At 34.3% G+C, this 25,237-nt stretch overlaps 1 protein-coding gene across 1 annotated transcript in view; it reads right to left on the minus strand.

The window, feature by feature from the left end:
• LOC136038741 (TBC1 domain family member 1-like) overlaps window positions 1–24,193 on the minus strand; it is a gene marked incomplete at its 3' end in the record, with an annotated part of 110,095 nt that extends 85,902 nt beyond the window's left edge. Inside the window, 2 exon segments of the mRNA XM_065722102.1 lie at window positions 3,965–4,175; window positions 24,083–24,193. Coding sequence (XP_065578174.1) covers window positions 3,965–4,018 — 54 coding nt within the window.
• Window positions 24,194–25,237: the final 1,044 nt, after the last annotated feature.

A 25,237-nucleotide genomic window follows, 5' to 3' on the forward strand; every position in this document is an offset into this window, starting at 1 on the left:
GTCTTTGGAGATGACTTACTCCCCCACAATCCCTGGGGGAGGGGCTGCAAGTTACAAACTTTGACCAGTGTTTACATATAGTAATGGTTATTGGGAAGTGTACAGACGTTTTCAGGGGGATTTTATTTTGTTTGGGGTTGGGGCTGAGGGGAGGGGGCTATGTTGGAGGATCTTTCCTTGGAGGAATCTGTCATGGGGGAAGAAAAATTCAATGAAAAGGGCGCAAGATTTTCTAGCATTACTATAAGAAAACAATGAAAAATAAATATGAAAACGTTTTTTCAAATGAAAGGAAGGGGTAACATTGAAACTTAAAACGAACAGAGATTATTACGCAAATGAGGGGTTCTAAAAATACTTTAGCATAAAGGGCGAGGTATTTAGGAGGAGATAAATACCTCGCTCTTTATGCTAAAGTATTTTTAGTAATTTAAACTATTTATTCTACGGCCTTTCTGATTCAGGGGTCATTCTTAAAGAATTGGGACAAAACTTACGATTTAGTGTAAAGAACGAGGTATTAACGAGGGTACAAACCCCCTCGTTTACATAATAAAAATATAAGATTATGAAAGTTTGTTACGCAAGTTAATTCTTAAGTTACGTATATTTTTTACTAATAAAAACATTCGTTAAAAATTAAAAGTTCTAGTTGCATTCTTAAGTAACCGAAAAATTGGAGGGCAACTAGACCTCCTTCTCCACCCTTTATTTCTCAAAATCGTCTGATCGAAACTAAGAGAAAGCCATTTAGCCAAAAAAAGAATTAATATACAAATTTCATTTTAATAATTTATGTGAGGAGAGCCAAAACCAAACATGCATTAATTCAAAAACGTTCAGAAATTAAATAAAAAAAACTAATTTTTTTAGCTGAAAGTAAGGAGCGACATTAAAACTTAAAACGAACAGAAATTACTCCGTATATGAAATGGGTTGTCCCCTCCGCAATCCCTCGCTCTTTACGCTAAAGTTTGACTCTGCCACAATTCTATTTTTTAAAACAATTAAAAGCTTTAGCGTAAAGAGCGAGGGATTGCGGAGGGGACAACCCATTTCATATACGGAGTAATTTCTGTTCGTTTTAAGTTTTAATGTCGCTCCTTACTTTCAGCTAAAAAAATTAGTTTTTTTTTATTTAATTTCGAAAAAAGCCTGAAACCCCACAAAAATGGCGTCAGGTCAAAATGAAAAGTATACCATTGGAATCAGCATGGTCGATAACCTGGTACAGGGAAATTAAAGTCCGCCTCCTTGAGCGACAAGGAACATCACTTTTTTTACATTTGTAGCATTGATCTCTCTCCCGTTTTTTTCTTTTTCGTTTTTATTTCAGTAGGCCTAGCAGACTACCAGATCATAGAGAGATCCTTAATGGCTCACTCAAAAGCTAGTTCGCATATCTACGCCCTTCCTATAAATTCCAGCACCTGCAAGTTCAAAATGGTACTAATAACGGCATTTTTGGTGCCGTGTCTCAAGCGGAAAAGCTGGGGTTAATGGGCTAGCAGAACTTATAAGAGTGATATTTCATGGCTGATTTGAAAGCTATAGCTAATTTATAAGTGCTTTTTATATCAATTTTACCATTCTTAAGTGCGATATAACACTGAAAACAATACTTTTGGTGTCATTACTTAAGTGAAAAGCTCTGAAGTACAAAACAGGTACTATTATAATAGTTATGTTCTTGGTATTATGGTTTACAAGAACCCCTCATGTACACTCCCCTTCCCAACCCCCTTAGTAACTTTCATAAAGCGTCTGCTCATCAACAAGTTACTGAAACATTAGCAGGTTACCACACCATCATAGATATATGTTTGATGGCTCAATTAAAAGCTATTGCTTATATTTACTAGGTCTTTACAAATTTTACCATCTGTTAGATCTCACAGATTTCAATGTTAACTAGTTTCTGGGGAGAACTTGCAATGAACTCTTTGTCATGGTTGAAACATTAGCTGCAACCTAGTAAAGAAAGAACCATAGGCCATAGTAACTAGAAGTTAAAAAAACGTTCAAACGGTCTTTTGTTCTTCTTTTTTCCGGGCCTAGCGGGTTACTAGAACATCACAGAGAGATTCTTAAAAGCTCATTCAAAGGCTATTTTTCAGATGTACGTGGTTTATCTAAGTTCCGCCATCTGTACATGCAATATGGCACGATAAAAGACACTTTTTATGTTGTTTCTCAAGGGATGGAGCTAGCGGGCTACCAGAAAACCTTAGATAAATTTTTTATAGCTCATATAAAAAATATTGCTCATATCTACGTTCTTCCTACAAATTCCACCATCTGCAAGTTTGAAATGGCACTAAAAGCGGCACTTTTGGCGCCATGTCTCAAGTGGAAAAGCTGGGGCTAGTGGGCTACCAGAACTTTTTAGACTGATGTTTAATGGTTCATTTAAAAAATTTTGCTCATGTCTACGTGCATTTTATCAATTCTACCATTCGTAAGCGAGATAGCACTGCAAACAACACATTTGGTGCCACTTCTTAAGAGGAGTTTGGAAGTAAAAACGGTACCATTGGAATAATTATGGTCCAAAGCCCTTAACCGGAGGTTCATAAGAACCTTCACATATATTACCCTTGCAGATCCTCTTAGTAAGTTTCATGAATCGCCTACTCATCTTGATTACTGCGAAAACCAATTAACTAAAATTAAAAACTTTTCAACTAAAAAAATACCAAAAATTAAGCTTGAATGATCAACAGTTTTGAATTGAACCTTAAAACTTCGCTCTGCGATGAAGCCTGTGTGCTAGTTGTAATAGCCGTAATTGAGGGGAAAGGACGTCTTTGTTCCCTTAGTTTTTGTTCCTGCCTAGATTTTTTAAGACACCTTTTTTGGTCATTTAATTGGAAAAGGCACTTTTTTTCATTTGAAAAAAAATGGGGAAAACAACAGAAAATGCACTTTGTGGGAATGTGCTATCAAGTCAAATTTATAAAAAGGTGAGTAGGTATAAATATAAGCTTTCAAATGAGCCCTTAAATAGCTCTCTTTTGTTACAGTTGTCTTCTAGTTTCTGCTAGTCAGTAGGTGACTTATAAATCCCCGTCTTCATTATGGCTTTTTCAGCCGAAGTCGACCGAGTAAAAACAGCTTTTTGCTCATCAAAAATCAAAAGTTCTTGAAAAACATGTATTGTTATGTGAAGTATGGATAATAAACTTTTTGTTATAGACTGAAAATTTTTCGTAGCTGTCAAGATTGTTTGCAGTATTTTCTAGAAGCGTCTTATTTCCCCTAGATCTGTGATGATTAGATATTATTTTAAAAATAAGTTTCTAACTGAAGCTAAGGAGTGACATTAAACCTCAAAATAAACACACATTACTCCGTATAAATAAAAAAGATGATGGCAGCGTTGTTTCTACATTAAATTTCAATAAAAAAAAAGCAAAGATTAATTTTCCGATTTTTTCCGAAGGAAGCAAAGAGCGAAGTGAAACTTATAAACGGACAAAAATTATTACTTCACAGCCTATCTATTATATTTCAACAAAACTAGTACAAATAAACCAATTACTTATGTTTCCCTATGCTTTCAAGATTACAGAAAACTAGCGCTTCACTGAAAACACAAAGGTCAAGAAATTATAATGAAATATACATAATGTAATGTAATATAATGTAATCATTATAATGTAATTATTATGAAATATAGCAAAATACGATGAAAATATAATAACTTTAGAAACAAAATTATGGAAACTACAACAAAGAATTATGGAAAGCAGGCCGCTCAGAACGCATTATATAAAATACCTAATCTAAGAACCACGACTATATGTTAAATATCTAATTAAAATATACCTGCATCGTAGTTTTTCTCACTCAGACTAAGCTAATTATGACCGATTACAGGCAGAAAAATCGGTTTTTCTCAGATCAAACAGAGCGAAATTTTCGAGTGTATTCGGGATAATACACAAATACTGTTTTCACTTACCTTTAGGAGGTCTCCAAAGGAAGGGGAGGACCCAAACTGTGGTATTGTAATCATATCTACAAAGCCGGAAAGTTCAACTTGACACGTCCAATGATTGCATCCAAAGGCTAGTATATAACTGATCCAAAATATCCCTGGCTTAGTTTCCAATGAAACGTACACGCAGAGGAATGTGCATATAAATCACGTCAAGATTTGCAGAAAGAATTCACTAATAAAAATGAATATCAATTATATATGACTAAAGGATTCAATCCAGTTTAAATTAGTAGAATAAACCGAGGAAAAAAATATAAAAGGAAATGTTTGCAATTAAGCTCTTAGGAACCTGTACCGCTAGAATGATTAAGAAATTACAACATAAAACGAAAGATTTAAATAAAGCATAACACAAACATCTGTTAAATTCTTATAACCCTACCTTAACATGAAAATCCCTCATCTTGAATTCTGTGCACTGGTGCACACATAGAAAAAAAAAACGGAAAAACTGACTGAATAAAACTGTACATAGCCCGAAAAGACCTGGAGAGCAAGTAATAGACATAACTAGCATAGCAAATCTTTTTTTTTTACATAGCTTTCCGAAAGTTTTAAGGTCAACAACACTTTGAACATCAATCTGAGTTTTTAACCACGATTTGGAATTCCAAACTTACTATTAATTTTTAATAAACACCAATAACGAATCAGATATTTTAGCTACGGTATTTATGTCAGACAACGTTTATCACCTTAAGTTTTAGTTTCAATCTTGAATTGATGGCATTGTTTTTGACAGGCAGTTTCGTCAATTATAAATACATAGCATGTTTAATAAGCGAATTCCCAGGAAACTAGATTTATTTTGCCAAGTTAACACGAAGTGTTGCAGCGCCCTTCGATCAAACAGTTCGTGGTAACGAACTGTAGTAAGGAGCGACCCGGCTCAATAGTAAACGAAACTCTAAAAAACGGAATTTCGATACTAAAAGATATATCAAAAGAATCGGATTTTTATGCTAATTTTAAATATATAAATTTCATCAAATTTAATCTTTGTCATCAAAAGTTACGAGCCTGAGAAAATTTGCCTTATTTTGGAAAATAGGGGGTAACACCCCCTAAAAGTCATAGGATCTTAACGAAAATTACACCATCGCATTCAGCGTATTAGAGAACCCTATAGAAAAAATTCCAAGGTCCAATCTACAAAAATGTGGAATTTCGTATTTTTTGCCAGAAGACAAATCACGGGTGCGTGTTTATTTGTTTTTTTTTTGTTTTTGTTTTTTTTCCCAGGGGTCATCGTATCGACCAAGTGGTCCTAGAGTGTTGCAAGAGGGCTCATTCTAACGGAAATGAAAAGTTCTAGTGCCCTTTTTAAGTGACCAAAAAAATTGGAGGGCACCTAGGCCCCCTCCCACGCTCATTTTTTTCCCAAAGTCAACAAATCAAAATTTTTAGATAGCCATTTTGTTCCGCATAGTCGAAAACAATAATAACTATGTCTTTGGGGATGACTTACCCCCCACAGTCCCTGGGGGAGGGGCTGCAAGTTACAAACTTTGACCAATGTTTACATACAGTAATGGTTACTGGGAAGTGTACCGACGTTATCAGGGGGATTTTTTTGGTTTGGGTGTGGGGTTCAGGGGAAGGGGCTATATGGGAGGATCTTTCCTTGGAGGAGTATTTCATGAGGGAAGAGAAATTCAATGAAAAGGGCGCAGGACTTTCTAGCATTACTATAAAAAAAAACAATGAAAATATAAACATGAAAAAGTTTTTTCAATTGAAAGTAAGGAGAAGCATTAAAACTTAAAACGAACAGAGATTATTAAGCATATGAAGGGTTCTAAAAATACTTTAGCATAACGAGCGAGGTATTTAGGAGGAGATAGATACTTTGCTCTTTATGCTAAAAAGTTTTTAAATAATTTCAACTATTTATTCTACGGCCTTTCTGATTCAGGGGTCATTCTTAAAGAATTGGGATAAAACGTAACGTAAGTTACGTAAGTTATGTACGTTTGTTACGTAATTTAATTCTTAAGTTACGTTTTTTTTTACTAATAAAAACGTTCGTTAAAAATTAAAAGATCTAGTTGCCTTTTTGAGTAACCGAAAAATTGGAGGGCAACTAGACCTCCTTCTCCACCCCTTATTTCTCAAAATCGTCTGATCAAAACTAAGAGAAAGCCATTAAGCCAAAAAAAGAATTAATATGAAAATTTCATTTTAGTAATTTATGTACGGGGAGCCAAAATCAGACATGCATTAATTCAAAAACTTTCAGAAATTAAATAAAAAAAATAAGTTTTTTTAAATGAAAGTAAGGAGCGACATTAAAACTTAAAACGAACAGAAATTACTCCGTATATGAAAGGGGCTTTTCCTCCTCGACACCCCGCTCCTTGCGCTAAAGTTTGATTCTTTCTCGCAACTCTACTTTTCAAAACATTAAAAAACTTTAGCGTAAGGAGCGGGGTGTCGAGGAGGAAAAGCCCCTTTCATATACGGAGTAATTTCTGTTCGTTTTAAGTTTTAATGTCGCTCCTTACTTTCATTTAAAAAAACTTATTTTTTTTTATTTAATCCACTTACAGAAGCGTCGTGGGAGCAGGGCTTTGATAATGTTTTCTTCCCCATCCATTAATATGATATAGTTGTCAACTTCTGATATAGTAGTTTTCGACCAAGTTTCAAGTAATTTCAAGTTTCAGACGCTTCAACCAGAGTTGCATAATTTTGAGTGTTTTTTTTTAGATCGGGTGGGAAGTATTTTTGATAAAGTGGAAAATTATATTGAAATGGGAAGTGGGCCAATAATATTATTTGTAGAAAGTTCAGATGTTAATGTAACGAAGTTTAAAAAGGAGTTTTTTAAGAGGCCGAAGGGGGAGGGGAGATAAAATACAATTCAGATTTGTAGATGTGTACAAAAAATTCACTTCGAGACGGGCCTAGAGTGCTTCAAGTACACATTCCTTATTGCAGCCAATAAACCCTTGAAAAATGATGCCACTGAGACACATTTGGACGATTTGGCAGTTAATGATGGTGCGGAGAGAGAAAAATTTCCGAAAGTAAATTTTAAATGTTTAACGGGGCAATATCCAGTAAACTGAAGGGAATTGACATTTTTGAGAAGGCGAGTTAACATTTGAAGATTGGTGTTTCAGTGTTACAGTACGATACAGAATTTGAAGAGGGAGAATGTAAACATAAAAAGGAGGTAATACATTCGGTGATGGTTTCGTCCATTGAATCGTTGAAACACTGAGTATTGCTTCTTTACGAGCCTGCCAAAGAGCAAAATTCAATTGGTAATTTTTCTTCCGATTCCAGATTTTAGTCAAGTTTTAAATCAAGGGAAGAAGGAAAGTTCACGTCGTTATTGTCCAGTGTGTCTTTCTAAATTCTTGCAGTTCAAGAAGTTTCAAAATTAGGTCTTGCAAAGCGACAAGATAGGTTTGGACATAGAAGCCAAACTCATGGACGTGTAAGAACCATCAAACTCAAATCGTGTTAAAGAACACGAAGCCATTACAGCCTTTTACCGTCCATGCTCAAAGAAATGTTAGTAATATTATGCAATTAGTAGAGGTATTTGATATATTGGGTGGAGGAGGTTGTGTAGGCGCAGCTATGCTTGCACTTATTAAAACAGCAAATAAGTCAATTTCACGACTTTATATATGAATTTAAATATATAAATTTAAATATATGAATTATTGAAGAGAAAGGGCATATACCAGAATGAAAACTACAAGTCCGTTTCGAGGCTACGTGAAGGAAAATTGCCACCCATCCAACGTTTTATGATTCACTTCACGGGCGTCAATGCACCATTGCCAACTGTGAATTTGCTAAAAAGTTTGAGCCAAGGAAGGGTGTAAAAATATGGGGGGATTATTAAAGAGTGTATGCATTGGCAACTGATGTATTGACGTTGTTGGATATTGTCTGGATAAAATCTATGAGGAATTTGGGTTGGACTTGGGGTTGCATTTTTCAACTCCTCATTTGCTGATGGATTTAACTCTTAAAGTCAGTAAAGAAAAAGCATGTCTGATTACAGGCGTGGATCCATGCGGGGAGGGTATTTTTTTCACGGGGATCCTATCCTGGAAACCAACCCGACTGGACAATGCACCGATGAAAAGTCGTAGCCTCGAAACGGACTTGTAGTTTTCATTCTGGTATATGCCCTTTCTCTTCAATAATTCATATATTTAAATTATTCATCTAGGAGGTGCTGCTTAAGGAGGGGAAACTGTTAAAAACGTTGCTTTTCTGTACTTGAATTAATTGACTAAGGGATTTAGAAAAAAAAATATAAGAGTCTAAAAACGGATTTTTGTTCTGGTACGTATTACCGTTATCAGTTGTTTTCCATTTGAATTATTTGCTGAATTAATAAGTGCAAGCATAGCTGCACCTACACAATCTCCTCCACCCAATATATCAAATACCTCTACTTATTGCATAATATTACTAACATTTCTTTGAGCATGGACGGTAAAAGGCTGTAATGGCTTCGTGTTCTTTAACACGATTTGAGTTTGATGGATCTTACACGTCCATGAGTTTGGCTTCTATGTCCAAAGCTATCTTGTCGCTTTGCAAGACCTAATTTTGAAACTTCTTGAACTGCAAGAATTTAGAAAGACACACTGGACAATAACGACGCGAACTTTCCTTCTTCCCTTTATTTAAAACTTGACTAATATCTGGAATCGGAAGAAAAATTACCAATTGAATTTTGCTCTTTGGCAAGCTCATAAAGAAGCAATACTCAGTGTTTCAACGATTCAATGGACGGAACCATCACTGAATGTATTACCTCCCTTTTATGTTTACATTCTCCCTCTTCAAATTCTGTATCGTACTATAACACTGAAACACCAATCTTCAAATGTTAACTCGCCTTCTCAAAAATGTCAATTCCCTTCAGTTTACTGGATATTGCCCCGTTAAACACTTAAAATTTACTTTCGGAAACTTTTCTCTCTTCGCACCCTCATTAACTGCCAAATCGTCCAAATGGGTCTAAGTGGCATCATTTTTCAAGGGTTTATTGGCTGCAATAAGGAATGTGTACTTGAAGCACTCTAGTACACATCTACAAAACTACTGAATTTTTTGTCCACATCTAATTAAAGTGAATTTTGGAATATATTTTTTCGAACTTTGAATAATATAAAACTGAATAATAAAAACAAACTTCTGTTACATAAGGAATATCATAGAAATCCAAATTTGAAATAACTTGGGCTCAGGATAAAGAAAGATAAACCTACTGGCTATGTTTGGCTATTCAACATCAGCAACATGTCAATGTTTTTCCCTGATAATTCAGTGATCAAATAAAAAAAAAAAAAAAAAAACAGGTTTTTAGTATTTAAGAAAGCTTTTTGTTTTAATTAAATAGCCCTTATGTTTCAGGAGTTGTTCTTAAAGAATTTGGACAAAAAGTTAAGCTTTCGTGTACATTGTAAGAAATTTAGTAGGGAATATCTCCCCTCATATGCAGTATGATTTCTTTTTGTTTTAAGTTTCAAAATTCCTCTCTAACTTGAGTTGGAAAAACCTGTTTTTTTTTCAATTAATTTTTGGTCGATTTCAAATAATAGTGGGAAATCTGCCTCTTTTACCTGTGGAAAATTCTCCCCCTTCACCAGCAAAAATTTGTCCATGGAAATTTCCTCCTGCACAAAATCTCCCTCCCTCATGACAAATCCATCTCTGCTGAAAATTTCACCCAGAAATTTTCTTGCTGACAATTTTGCCTAGGAAATTCTCTTTAGACTACTTTTATTTGAAAAAAGACTTGTTCTTTGTTTAATTTTCATTTTTTTTTCAAGTATGCCAGAAAAACCCATGAAAAGATAATTTTTCCTGGAAATTCTATAGTCCAAATGGAAAGTTTCTCCAGCAGAAAATGCCACCATGGAGAATTCTGGTGCAGAAAACTCCACCATGAAGAAATTCTTCCGCAGAAAACTTCCTCATGGAGAAATTCTCATGTTGGAAATCCCTCCCTCCCATGAAAAAGTTCCCCCAGACAATTTTAACCTCACCGAAAATTTCCCCCAGACAATTTTAATCTCACTGAAAATTTCCCCTGGACAATTTCCTTGTCCTTGTCCAAGTTCTCCTGTGCAATGCTCCCCCTTGTAAGTTCATCTTCTCTGCCCATGGAAAATTCTTCTGGTGGAAAATACCCTGCAGAAAATTCTCCTTCCCTGAAAAACAGTATGTTTATTTCTAAATACTGAATACTAAATATAAACAATAGGCAAAATCCATAACTTATAGCCCTTCCCCCAAATGCTGTTAGGATTCATGAGTAAGAAGAAAGTAAGAAGAAAGAGGAAAGTAAGATAAATTTTGTATAGCAGTTCTGGTAAATTCTCCTGTGCAATGTTCCCCTTTGTAAGTTCATCTTCTCTGCCCATGGAAAATTTTTCTGGTGGAAAATACCCTGCAGAAAATTCACCTTTCCTAAAAAACAGTATGTTTATTTCTAAATACTGAATACTAAATATAAACAATAGGCAAAATCCATAACTTATAGCCCTTCCCCCAGATGCTGTTGGGAGTCATGAGAATTTTCCCAGAACATCTCTACATGAAAAATTCAATCAGCAAAGAGAAAGTAGGACAAATTTCATACACGAGTTCAGACAAACTCTCATAAGTTACAGCCCTCCCCCATATTGCGGGGTCATGTTATCACCGGAGGCATATTTATTTGATCTTTCAGTTATGGTGAACAAAATTAATATATCAAGATTTTGATTGGATGACTCCTGGAAAAAAAAGGGTTTGAGAGGGTGCTAGTTGCCCTCCAATATTTTTGTTACTTTTAAAGGGAACTAGAACTTTAAATTTTTTATAAAAAAAATAGAAAAATGCAAAATTCCTCATTTTTGCAGCTGGGAGGTTGAAACCTTTGCAATAGGATTCCATGACATGCTGAATCTGATGGTTTGCTTTTAATTAAGTTTGCTTGACTTCTTTGGGGTATTTCTCCCCTGTCTCGAAAATCACGAAAAATTTCTCAGGTTCATAGTTTTCAATGGGTACTATAAACTTAATGAATTATGTATATTTGGAATCAGCATAAAAAGGCAGTTCTTTTGATATATATATATATATATATATATATATATATATATATATATATATATATATATATATATATATATATATATATATACATATATATATATATATATATATATATATATATATATATATATATATATATATATATACATATATATATATATATATATATATATATATATATATATATATATATATATATATATATATATATATATATATATATATATATTGTTATCAGAATCTCATTCTTTAGAGTTTTTGTTACTATTGGGTCATGTTGCTCCTTACTTGTAGATCATTGCCACAAACTGTTTGATTAACTGACTAGCCTTGAAAAACACTCTCAGAAGGGACACTAGTGGCAGACTAGTGGCAGAAAATTGCTAGGGGAAATATATATATTTTCATGAAACGCTGATCAAGATATGTGACGATCATGACAGATGTGATCTGAGCAAAGCCCAAAAGGTATTTAATGCAGCCAAGCCCTTTGGAGGCCCTAAGCAACATTTGAAAGTCCAGCCTTACTAAACATATTTTTAGTTTGAGAACAGGATATGTAAACTCACGTATACAGGTATGTATACTGTGTATCAGCATGTATGAGTCAACAGATTAAATACATTATTGTTCTTCTTCTTGGCTATTTTCAAAAAAAATGTTGTGTTGGTTCTTTTCTGTAGGATGTTCACCAGTAGATAGCAGAAAAAGTCGAAAACAGTCAACACTTTTAAAATATCGTTTTGATATCGATATTTGCGTTTTGATATATGCTCTGATATGTTGATACATCAATATCAATATTGAATATTGTCCAATATTAGATTCTAGTACCACAGGGGTTTATAATCCCACAAATTTTAGGCAGATATGAGACAAAAGTTATTTGCCCTTTCCTCATCTGCCTCAAGATCCAAACTCGAAGTGCACTTGGCCTCCTAAAACTCCCAAAAATTTGAACTTAGCCCTCCTAGCAATCCCCTAGGTGTTGCAGCTATGCTGATCTTATAAAGCAGCAACACACTGTGTCTTTTTAATTACCTCAATACTTAACCATGGATAGATTCCAAGTCTCATTGGAGCTTGTTCTGCAGAATAGTTTAGGTATATCAGAGTCAGAACACTTTTAGTTATTGTAAAATTTATTCCTAAGATGTTGGAAATAGCATGTTTTGAAAAGTAGGGTTGCACATAATGTCTTTTGATATTAAAATCTGTCTGTAAGCAATGAGTATTTTAGATAATATAGGGCCATTCTCCTTGTGGCTATGTGTGGGTCATGTAGACCCTGGAAGTATTTTTTTAAGCCTTTCAACTGCCCTGAAAGCAATGGCTATCTCACAGTTTTGATCCAATACCATTTGGATCACATTCACAAGGACACCAAAAGCGTCGGAGGTAGGCTGAGCCATCCAATTCCATTTGGCCTTTAAAATGGGTGCTATTAAATTCAGTTTTTGAGCAAATTGTCCCTTCCAAAGTTTCTACAACCACACCTGCCAGATAAAATTATCAGGAATTGATTACATAGGAGACACATGGGTCTTCACTAATTCAAAACTAGTGGGTTGTCTTTGATAATATTTGCTACCATGACAATTGCCACCCCCCCCCCTAACGCCTGTTTAAATTCCTAGGCTGTATACACGCTTTTGCAGAACTTACAGGTTTTTATTGTTTTGCATTTATTTCTCATAAGTAGTTGGTTCATAATGTTGGTTTAAAAAAAACAAAAAAAAAAAAAAACTTCTGTATGAAGCCTAAGGCTATATCCAGGCATCTTTTGCAATGTTCTTCTGCAATGTTCTTTGCATTAGAAATAATGATGGAGTAACTAGATACAAGAGCTTGTAAATACTTTTTGGAGCATAATTTGACCTCTAGATCCATGCCTATAAGCATCATTGACATCACTTAACTAACTCTAAATAGTAAAAACAAATGTGAAGAAATAAATATGAAGAACGGGGTTTTTAAGGCCAATGAAAATACTGGACAAAAATAGGAAATATTTTGGGAGGACAATAGCCTCCCTTCTTCAACACTATCAGATAATTTAGAAGTGAAAAAAATGCCAAAAAGGTGGACAAGACAACTCAGACAAAAATTAAACAAAATACAAAACCAATAGAAAAAAAACAGTTCAAACCCAAAACTGGAACAATCCATTATGTAAAATCCATACAACTCGGAAAACCAACTGAAATGACAAAAATATAATCTAAAATTAGCCAGGTTAAAATTTTAAAAGCCAGCAAAGCTAATTCCAAGAGCAAGCCACTCACGAATATAAGATAAGATATTTATTTCAAAAAGATCTCTATCATAAACCCTCAAAGGGCCGAACGCCAGAACGACGCCAGAGCTAAGAGCCAAGAGCTCATATGGTATGAGCTCTAACATAATTCTAAGAATCAATAGATTGATTTAAAAGGAAAATCAGAGGCCTAATAATGGTCAGGATTTAACTATGAGCCCTGAGTCACGATGTCCTTCTAAATATCAAAATTCATTAAGATCTGATCACCCACTTGTAAGTTATAAATACCTCATTTTTTCTAATTTTTCCTCTCCCTTTAGCCCCCCAGATGGTCGAATCCGGGAAAACGACTTTACCAAGTCAATTTGTGCAGCTTATTACAGTTTATTTATTGACTCATAATTGATAATTCATCATGATTTTTATTTTTCGTTGTTGTTTTTTGCATTGTTAGTTCAACCATGTATTATGTCGACTCCGAAGCCCGAATTCGGCCCTTTGAGGGCTTATGATAGAGATCTTTTTGAAATAAATATCTTATCTTATATTCGTGAGTGGCTTGCTCTTGGAATTAGCTTTGCTGGCTTTTAAAATTTTAACCTGGCTAATTTTAGATTATATTTGTTTGTCATTTCAGTTGGTTTTCCGAGTTGTATGGATTTTACATAATGGATTGTTCCAGTTTTGGGTTTGAACTGTTTTTTTTCTATTGGTTTTGTATTTTGTTTAGTTTTTGTCTGAGTTGTCTTGTCCACTTTTTTGGCATTTTTTTCTTCTAAATTATCTGATAGTGTTGAAGAAGGGAGGCTATTGTCCTCCCAAAATATTTCCTATTTTTGTCCAGTATTTTCATTGGCCTTAAAAACCCCGTTCTTCATATTTATTTCTTCACATTTGTTTTTACTATTTAGAGTTAGTTAAGTGATGTCAATGATGCTTATAGGCATGGATCTAGAGGTCAAATTATGCTCCAAAAAGTATTTACAAGCTCTTGTATCTAGTTACTCCATCATTATTTCTAATGCAAAGAACATTGCAGAGAATCTATACCTGTCTTGTATTTGGAGAAAAAAATATGTTTCCCTAATCTTAGCTTGCGCCTGTCTTGCTTTGACTTTCAGTTTCTAAAACATAATTCATATCGTTTGAGCAGGATTTCAAGCTAAAGGTAAAAGGCTCAAAACACTTTCTTTGGGTCTTGTTTGTTTTGTAAATATATTTCATGGAAGTTTCACTTTTTCAACACAAAGTTTTCCCAGATTTATCAAAGGTCTTTATATTTTAAAGGGGGAATAAGAGTAAGCAGAAACTTCAAAAGACCTTGACAGGATATAGGCTCTAGAAAACTTAACTCATTTAACTAATGTAATAGCAAAATAGCTAATAAAGATGGCAACAACTCATCACTTAGAATTTTACTGTGCTGACTTTATTACAAAACATAGTCACAGCAATTACTGTTTGAAAAATGCTTTTAATTTGTTTTTTAATCACCTATTTGTATGAAAATTAAAAACCAAATTCATAAATGGTTCATATTTTAGGCAATTTCTGGAAATTTCTGTAAGTTGCTGCTAGTTACTAGTGACATCTACATCGAGTTTTGTGTAGTAGTTATTAACTTAGGTAATCTTGGTACAATTATCCAAGTTATAATTTTTAAATTTAATTTTGTCAATCTTTGTCCATGATTACATTATAAACTATATATAGTAACCACAAAAAAGATATACTATTTGTTCCTCCATTCACAATTCTTTTCATGTATGGTATGTGCTACTGGGACAGTTGCTTCCCAGCTTCCCTATCCACAAAAGATGCCTGGATATAGCCTTAGGCTTCATACAGAAGCTTTTTTTTTTTTTTTTTTTTTAAACCAACATTATGAACCAACTACTTATGAGAAATATATGCAAAACAATAAAAACATGTAGGTTCTTCAAAAGCGTGTATACAGCCTAGGAATTTAAACAGGCGTTAGGGGGGGGGGGGGGTGGCAATTCTCATGGTAGCAAATATTATCAAAGACAACCCACTAGTTTTGAATTAGTAAAGACCCATGTGTCTCCTATGTAATCAATTCCTGATAATTTTATCTGGCAGGTGTGGTTGTAGAAACTTTGGAAGGGACAACTTGCTCAAAAACTGAATTTAATAGCACCCATTTTAAAGGCCAAATGGAATTGGATGGCTACCAGCCTACCTCCGACGCTTTTGGTGTCCTTGTAAATGTGATCCAAATGGTATTGGATCAAAACTGTGAGATAGCCATTTCTTTCAGGGCAGTTGAAAGGCTTACAAAAATACTTCCAGGGTGAACATGACCCACACATAGCCACAAGGAGATTGGCCCTATATTATCTAAAATACTCATTACTTACAGACAGATTTTAATATCAAAAGACATTATGTGCAACCCTACTTTTCAAAACATGCTATTTCCAACATCTTAGGAATAAATTTTACAATAGCTAAAAGTGTTCTGACTCTGATATACCTAAACTATTCTGCAGAACTAGCTCCAATAAGACTTGGAATCTATCCATGGTTAAGTATTGAGGTAATTAAAAAGACACAGTGTGTTGCTGCTTTATAAGAACAGCATAGCTGCAACACCTAGAGGATTGCTAGGAGGACTAAGTCGAAATTTTTGGGAGTTTTAGGAGGCCAAGTGCACCTCGAGTTTGGATCTTGAGGAAGATGAGGAAGAGGCAAATAACTTTGTCTAATATCTGCCTAAAATTTGTGGGATTATAAACCCCTGTGGTACTAGAATCTAATATTGGACAATATTCAATATTGATATTGATGTATCAACATATCAGAGCAAATATCAAGACGCAAATATCGATATCAAAATGATATTTTAAAATTGTTGACTGTTTTCGACTTTTTCTGCTATCTACTGGTGAACATCCTGCAGAAAAGATCCAACATAACATTTTTTTTTTAAACAGCCAAGAAGAAGAACAATAATGTATTTAATCTGTTGACTCATACATGCTGATACACAGTATACATACCTGTATACGTGAGTTTACATATCCTGTTCTCAAACTAAAAATATGTTTAGTAAGGCTGGACTTTCAAATGTTGCTTAGGGCCTCCAAAGGGCTTGGCTGCATTAAATACCTTTTGGGCTTTGCTCAGATCACATCTGTCATGATCGTCACATATCTTGATCAGCGTTTCATGAAAATATATATATTTCCCCTAGCAATCTTCTCCAAGCTGAGAGTAAAATAGAGAGATATATGGATTTGGCCTTTCTGGCTCGTGAATCTGTATCAATAGATGCAAGTGATGTGACAGTTCTTGTGATTCAGCCAAGACAGAATCAAGCTAGTTTGTGGGGATAGTATGTTAAAGTTTCAGTATGCAATGCAATATATGCTTCACCAGCAGCCGAATCTATAAAGGCTTTCTGAATATTCAATAGGAATTCTTTAGTTCCAAGAAAAACTGCCCCTTTCCAGTAGTGGAAGGTGATCTTGAAATAAATGTACATGTCTGCCACTAGTGTCCCTTCTGAGAGTGTTTTTCAAGGCTAGTCAGTTAATCAAACAGTTTGTGGCAATGATCTATAAGTAAGGAGCAACATGACCCAAAAGTAACCAAAACTCTAAAGAATGAGATTCTGATAACAATATATATATATATATATATATATATATATATATATATATATATATATATATATATACATATATCAAAAGAACTGCCTTTTTATGCTGATTCCAAATATACATAATTCATTAAGTTTATAGTACCCATTGAAAACTATGAACCTGAGAAATTTTTTGTGATTTTCAAGACAGGAGAGAAATACCCCAAAGAAGTCAAGCAAACTTAATTAAAAGCAAGCCATCAGATTCAGCATGTCATGGAATCCTATTGCAAAGGTTTCGGCCTCCCAGCTGCAAAAACGAGGAATTCTGTATTTTTCTATTTTTATTTTTTTTTATTTTTTTTCGCCAGTGTAATTGTATCAAACCAATGGTCAGGGATATGGCTTGTTTGAACACAAATTTAAAGTTCTAGTTCCCTTTAAAAGTAACAAAAATATTGGAGGGCAACTAGCCCCCTCCCAAACCCTTTTTTCCAGGAGTCATCCAATCAAAATCTTGATATATTCATTTTGTTCACCATAACTGTAAGATCAAATAAATATGCCTCCTGGGATAACATGACCCCCACAATATGGAGGAAGGGCTGTAACTTATGAGAGTTTGTCAGAACTCGTGTATGAAATTTGCCCTACTTTCTCTTTGCTGATTGAATTTTTCAGGTAGAGATGTTCTGGGAAAATACTCATGAATCCCAACAACATTTGGGGGAAGGGCTATAAGTTATGGATTTTGCCTATTGTTTATATTTAGTATTCAGTATTTAGAAATAAACATACTGTTTTTTAGGAAAGGTGAATTTTCTGCAGGGTATTTTCCACCAGAAAAATTTTCCATGGGCAGAGAAGATGAACTTACAAAGGGGAACATTGCACAGGAGAATTTACCAGAACTGCTATACAAAATTTATCTTACTTTCTTCTTGCTGATTTAATTTTACATCTAGAGATGTTACAAGGACATTTTCAGTGAGGTTAAAATTGTCTGGGCGAAATTTTCGGTGAGGTTAATATTGTCTGGGGGAACTTCTTAATGGGAGGGAGGAATTTCCAATATGAGAATTTCTCCACGAGGAAGTTTTCAGCGGAAGAATTTCTTCATGGCGGAGTTTTCTGCAACAGAATTCTCCATGGTGGCATTTTCTGCAGGAGAAATTTTGCTGGAGAAACTTTCCATTTGGAGTATAGAATTTCCAGGAAAATTTTTCTTTTGATGGGTTTTTCTGGCATACTTGAAAAAAGATTGAAAATTAAACAAAGACCAAGTCTTTTTTCAAATAAAAGTAGTCTAAAGAGAATTTCCTAGGCAAAATTGTCAGCAAGAAAACTTCTGGGTGAAATTTTCAGCAGGGATGGATTTGTCATAGAGGAGGTAGATTTTGTGCAGGAGGAAGTTTCCATGGACAAATTTTTGCTGGTGAAGGGGGAGATTTTTCCACAGGTAGAAGACGCAGATTTCCCACCATTATTTGAAAACAACCAAAAACTAATTGAAAAAAACAAAACAAAAAAAAACAGTTTTTCCAAGTCAAGCTAGAGAGGAATTTTGAAACTTAAAACCAAAAGAAATCATACTGCATATGAGGGGAGATATTCCCTACTAAATTTTTTACAATGTACACAAAAGCTTAACTTTTTGTCCAAATTCTTTTTAGAACAACTCCTGAACATAAGGGCTATTTAATTAAAACAAAAAGCTTTTTTAAATACTAAAAACCTGTTTTTTTTTTATTTGATCACTGAATTATCAGGGAAAAACATTGACATGTTGCTGACGTTGAATACCCAAACATAGCCAGTAGGTTTATCTTTCTTTATCCTGAGCCCAAGTAATTTCAAGTCTGGGTTTCTATGATATTCCTTATGTAAAAGAAGTTTGTTTTTATTGTTGAGTTTTACATTATTCAAAGTTTGAAAAATTATATTCCAAAATGCACTTTAATTGCAATTTCCCTTTAACTCTGGCAAAGCCAAAAGTTAATCTGAATAAAAAACTGATCAGAAATGTCAAAATTGATATATTGATTATCAAAAGTAAAAATATTGATAGATTGATATAGTTTAATGAAATTATTGCCCAAGACTACTAGAATCTACTCATAGTGATGCACTAACATACATCAAATGACCCTATTTGTACCCAGGCTATCAAAGAGTGTATCTGAATTATCTCAGTTGAAACTTTGATTGAGTAGAAACTTCCAAGAGCTGTTGAGGGCCAAGTCAACCTGGGATTTTGACTGGGAAAAAGGGCAAAGGGACATCAAATATTGCTGGTGCTAAAATTGTTTGGTCTCCAATCTACCTATACATTTTTGTACTTATAAGCCTCTACGAAACTAGGAATCTATACACAGCTAAGTAGGAAGGTAAAGCAGAAGACAGTATGTGTTGCCCGGTTATAAAATAACATATCTGTTATATCTTGAGGATGGCTTTAAAGATTGAGTTAGCCTACTTTAGCTTCTCCAGGAAAATATCAAGGAAGTAGAATATAAAAATCAATGGGCGATTCTCATCAGAACAGCGAAGCAACTGACAACAAAATAGTAAAAACAAATGAAAACAAGCTCAAGTATTCTGTTGAGAAATAATCTTTTTTATGGCATCCAATACATTTTCATTTGGTTTCTTTTTTATTTAACTTAATCCCTTGGTAATTTTGCTGCAATGGGTTACTTTTTTTCAATAGATTAATTTTTTGTAATTAAATCATAAACTGAAGAAATCTATAAACTACCTGCATCTTTAGTTTTTAACAAATCTGTGAAAATCTCTTATCTTTTTTTTCTGTTTCAATGGCTTTATTTACCCATTACATAAATCCTTCGTGATTAGAACCATCTGTCAACTTCCTCAAACTAACCTTAATGCTCATGATGAAGAAAGAAACAGTCTGCCAATACAAAAAAAGTCTTAGTAGGCATTCTAAATTTGAGAGCTTTAATTATGGATTTGCAGTTCTTAATAAATTGTTCCACAAATTGCTGATGAATTTGGCCAATATAGAACTTACTAAAAGAGCAAAGAATCCTATAGAGTTGCTGTAAGTTTTATCATTCCCAGGATTTAGAGAGCTATCCACGGGTCCAGCTAAAATCTTTAACACTAGAAGCTTGTGAATCAGAAAGGTAAGACAGAAAATATTATACATACCCAGGTGTTCACAAGTCTGTCTGCACTATCTAAAGAGCAATTGAAACATAAAGTTGATGCTTCAACTTGTCTATCAAGTTTAGGAACTGATTAAATTGGGTCTTAAATTTTGGATTGGGAAGGTGCTGCAATAAGAGAGGAGAATGTCTTATGTAGAATCTGCCTAAAGGTGTTTGCACTACAGACTCAATGGGACTTAGAATCATTACAAAGATAAGTTATGTAGCAAAGTAAGTCAAAAGACACTATTTGAAGTCAGGTTAAAATAGTGTATATGCAATATCTCAAGAGTGACTTTGAGGATTGACTTAAATGTTAAGGGACTGTTGGAAAGGTCAATTTGATATAAAATTAGCACTTTCCCCCTAAGTATTTTTCTTGAAAATGGATCCATATTTTTTTGGGAAAACTGTAATCTTGGGATATTCTTGCATAAAAAGAGATAGGTCAGAAGTTTGAGAAAATTTATTAATAGTCTTAATCTTGGTTTTTGCAAATGAGGTCATGTACTATGTTAGTACATCATAAAAGCATTTCTTATGACATCATATAAGCAGTTCCTTATATGATGTTGTGCATAGCATAAATAAGTTGTTGAATTTTCAAAATATTAGTTATTTATATAATATAATGTCAGTTGGAAGGCTCAAAACAGAAAAAATTGCAGCTGCAGTTACTATAAATGATGATTCTTTGGAAATAACACCTGAACTATCAAACATGATAAGATGTAAAAATCAACAATCTGGACCATTAATTGCAACAACACCAATATGGGCAGCTAAAGCAAAGGCCATTGCTAAGTTGTCTTGAATAATCAAAATCAAAATCAAAAACATGTCAAAAATGAAAATCAAGAGCAAAGACATGGGCAGTTAGACAATATGTGAAAACAACAATTAGAGCATGCCAAAAATGAAAATAAAGAGCAAGGACACACATGGCTAGAAGACATGCAACACCAAGCAAGTGAGCTAGTCAAAAACAAAAATGAAGAGCAAAGAAACATGTGGTTACAAGACATGCAACAACAAACATGTGAGTATGTCAATGAAAATCAACCCCAAGAGCAAGAATCAAAATGTGTCAAGATTGAAAATGATAGCAATGATGATAGGAGTTTGGGATGTTGACATAGATAAGGTCATCAATGCCTACCATACCTTTGTGAAAAAAAATTATATATAAAAGGTTTGGCAATATCTATTTAATAGTGACAAAAGATAAGCCAATGTAAAACAAACCAAACAAATTGACAATGATAGCAAAGATTATTGGGTTCTGGATTTTGACATGAATAAGGTCATCAATACCAACTATACCCTTGAAATGAAAAAAAAACAGGACTAGATAAATTGTTGAAAGAAAAATAAGTTTTGTCCCACTACCTTAACAATTAAAAGAAAAAGAAAGATTTTGCAATATGTCTTTTGCAGAGGCAGAAGATGCCTACTATGTAGTGGACAACACACCCATAATGAATATCCCCAATCCAAAACAGTAAAGCAAGATCAGGTTCTCAAGTGCCCTAACTGTAGTGGCAACCATGCTGCTAATGCCAGTGAGTGCCCAGTATTCATGGAGAAGAAAGCAATTGTAACTTATTTTTTCACCAATAATGTCCCCATGAGAACTGCTGCTGAGGCCTTGAAGAAGGGACTTCCAGCACAAACAAAACATGTCCCTATGGCCCATAAAGACTCCTTCCCTCCTTTGGCACTAACCCTGTCCAGTTGAGGACCTAAACAAGAATTATATGGCCATGTTTGAAGGTGTGGCAAGACAGATCTCTGATCTGACTCAGATAATAAGATCACTTTGCAAACTAGTCTCAGAGATACTCCCAGTTGGTCTTGAAAATGCTGCCCTCAGCCTGACCAACATTGCAGAAAACCTAAACAGAGTTAAATCAAGCCCTACAACCAGTAATGCCTCTCCACAAACCAGTAGCCCTGGCAAAGTTGAATGAAAACGTAAAGGAAAGGAGGCTATACCTAGCCCAGAAGGTAGTAGAAATAAGCTACAGAGACCCAGGTTGGCTCCCTTCCAGAGCTCTAATTAAATATCCAGGGATTCGACCAAACCAAAAGAATAGAACTCCAAAAAATTCAACACTATTCCAGTAAAAAATGGCCCCACTCCCAAACTGCAACACACATGGAGTGTATGAAGACAAACTTCACATCATCTTTAACTGTAAAAATATGAAAAAGAGAGAGAAGTACTAAGAATTTGCTATGAGAAGGCATTTATTGTATTCTGTTCTGGGACACCACACATCTCCTCCTAGGGCTAGGCAAATAAGCACAAGCCTTTAGGTAGATTTGTTAAGATTACTGGTTTGGTTCATTCTCTTTAAGTGTTTTTTTTTCACCTATTTAACAGTTTATTTAAGAGCTATCCTATTTATCATTTAAGATTTATTTTATCTGGTTAAATTTTTTATATTTAGTTGTATGAGACTGGTCTTTGTATTATTTATTATAATTGTGTTGTATATGTAGTTTAATTGCTGTTTGACAATGCTTAGTTGCAGTATTTTGATTTCTGTTTTTCAATGCTGGCAGTTGCTGCAGGTGAATAACCCCCCTCCATTAGCAAGCCAAGTGATATTGTTCTGGTTCAGTGAATACTGACTGAAGTGACACCCTAGCAAGCTAGTGACTATAGAAGGCACAGAACAACTGAGTGATACAAATGCATATGACCTATTGGTTGAATGCATCAACCCCTAAACAACAATATATGTCTTTCATAATGAAAAAAGACAAGGTGAGGCAAAAGAAGAAGTTTTTGTCCCACCACCTGGATAATCAAAAGAAACAAATGTGGTCATCAATGCCTATCATACCTTTGAAAATCAAAAACCTGGACTAGATTAATTGTTGAAAGAAAAAGAAGTTCTTTTCTCACCACCTTAATAATTAAAACATACAAAGGTTCAGCAATATGTCTTTCATAATTAAAAACACAAGCCAAGCAAATAAAGGAGTTTTTATCCTGCCACCCAGATAATTAAAAGAAACTAAGGTTTAGTAATATGTCTTTTGTAATGACAAAGAAAAAAATGAGGCATAATTTAAAGGTCCAATAAAAAAAGTAATTTTTTAAAGGCACTACTTCTAATTCAATGTCCATTTGGATGTTATGAAATTAAGAAAATGCTCAAACTGTCTGTATTTAGAAGACAAGTAAGAGTGAGAATCTATACCTCCCATCCCTAATTTGTAAACATATAGCCCAGATTATATACATATAAGCAGGGGAAAATCTAAAGCATTTTATTTGGGGGAGGAGGGGAGAGTGGTCTATTTCCAGATATGGGTAAGGGAGGGCACCCCCCCTAACAGCACCCTGCAATCAATGAATTTTGCCATACATCACTCTTTTGATCAAATAGAATTAACAGCTAAGCAGCAACATCAACAAAATCAAGAAACAGAAAAATACATGGGAACTGTGTAATTTGGGCTATATATTTGAATATTGAGCAGTAGAGAGTTAAGCTAAAGTGAAGTGTTTTAGGAATAATAGGTTATAAGTAGCCTAGCCTAGGTATTTATGATTTTTAAAGATTATTTTCAGACCTTATTGTCTCCCTCTTCTCATTAGGCCCTGCCATAACAAGAGAATGCTGCAGTTTATTAAATATGGTTACAAAACCACCCTTCCTCTGACACAGTGAAAACTAGGAGAGGTAAAACCCTCAAGATGTATATAAATTTAATCATAATATTTCAATTTTTGCATAGCCCACACTTAATAGCAGAAATATGCTAGGCTATGCAAGCAGTTAATCTCCACCTAGGCCTAAAGTTTAGCTAAAATCTAATTTTCTGTAAATACAACTTGAAGCATGTGACCTTTACGAGAGATACATCAAATCGAAACCCGACAAGAATATTTACTTAAAGTTACAATGCAACCATATAAGTTATATAAAAATGTTTATACTTACTTTTAATAAATCTTTCATGTGTTGATTTTTCAAATATCTTCGTCGCGTAATGTTCAGTGTTTTCAGTTAAGATTTCAAAGATTGACGAAAATCCTCAAAAAGCCGCATTTCCATTACCAGAATCAAGTATTCCCTCATTTTCCAAACATCATTCCTAAACTCTCAGTGTTCACAATTTTAACTATTATTGCAGATGAATTCCAGTTTATCATATTGTTTTGAAATTGAAAACTAATCATTTAGACACAGATAGTCAAAACGTGTCCTCAACAGAATATGATGGAAACATAACCAATGAAGACAATTTATATATTACAGGAAATAAACTGTAAGATATATTGATAGATAGATCGATAGATTTATTCACACCAAAGCCCAATTGAGCCATGGTGACATACATAAAACAAGCGAAAAAATACAGCAACAAAACAAAGATTGAAAAACACTAAAACTAATTATTTAAGAGAATCATCACGGTAACTCAGACTTACCCGGACGAACTTTCCAATATTATTTATACTTAAGTAACACCTACTTTCCAAATTTTCCAAAATCCAGAATTTGCAAGCGCAGCTCCCACAACTCTCTACAACCCCCTTAAAAATTAATGCAAAGACTCATCCATCTCTCCACACACAAGGCAACTGTAAGGACAATCCTACATTCTATTTATCCCTAAATATTTCCTACGTTCTCCAAGAGGCATAAAATTCCCTTTTACATACATTACCCATTTCAAATCTTCCGGAGCCAGTCCCATTTTTAAGTAAAATTTTTCACCCCTGTCCTTGACCTCGACATATATCCCAAGGGACGGCGAGGTGGCCTTTTCATCTAGCCAAACCTGAACTTCCTGAGATTCTAGCCTAGTAGCAACTAACCTAGATGCAGTCTCTACCATCTCTCCTATCCCCTTTTCCTCAATCCAGCAATTACCTAGACCTGCACGGTCTAATATATTCTTCGTTTGATTTGGCCACGAATCCTTCCTCCTATCTTGAAGCATCATTAAAAATGCTTCTTTAACTAGCCTATTATCTTCTATCGATGACACCCTTTCCCAATATTTAACCATACTAATTAACCTACTCTGTCTCATGCACTTTATTCCTATATTCCCTCTCAGTACAAACCCATTAAACTTATGATCAAGGC

This window comes from Artemia franciscana, chromosome 18 (assembly GCF_032884065.1).
Source record: "Artemia franciscana chromosome 18, ASM3288406v1, whole genome shotgun sequence".
Taxonomy (NCBI): domain Eukaryota; kingdom Metazoa; phylum Arthropoda; class Branchiopoda; order Anostraca; family Artemiidae; genus Artemia; species Artemia franciscana.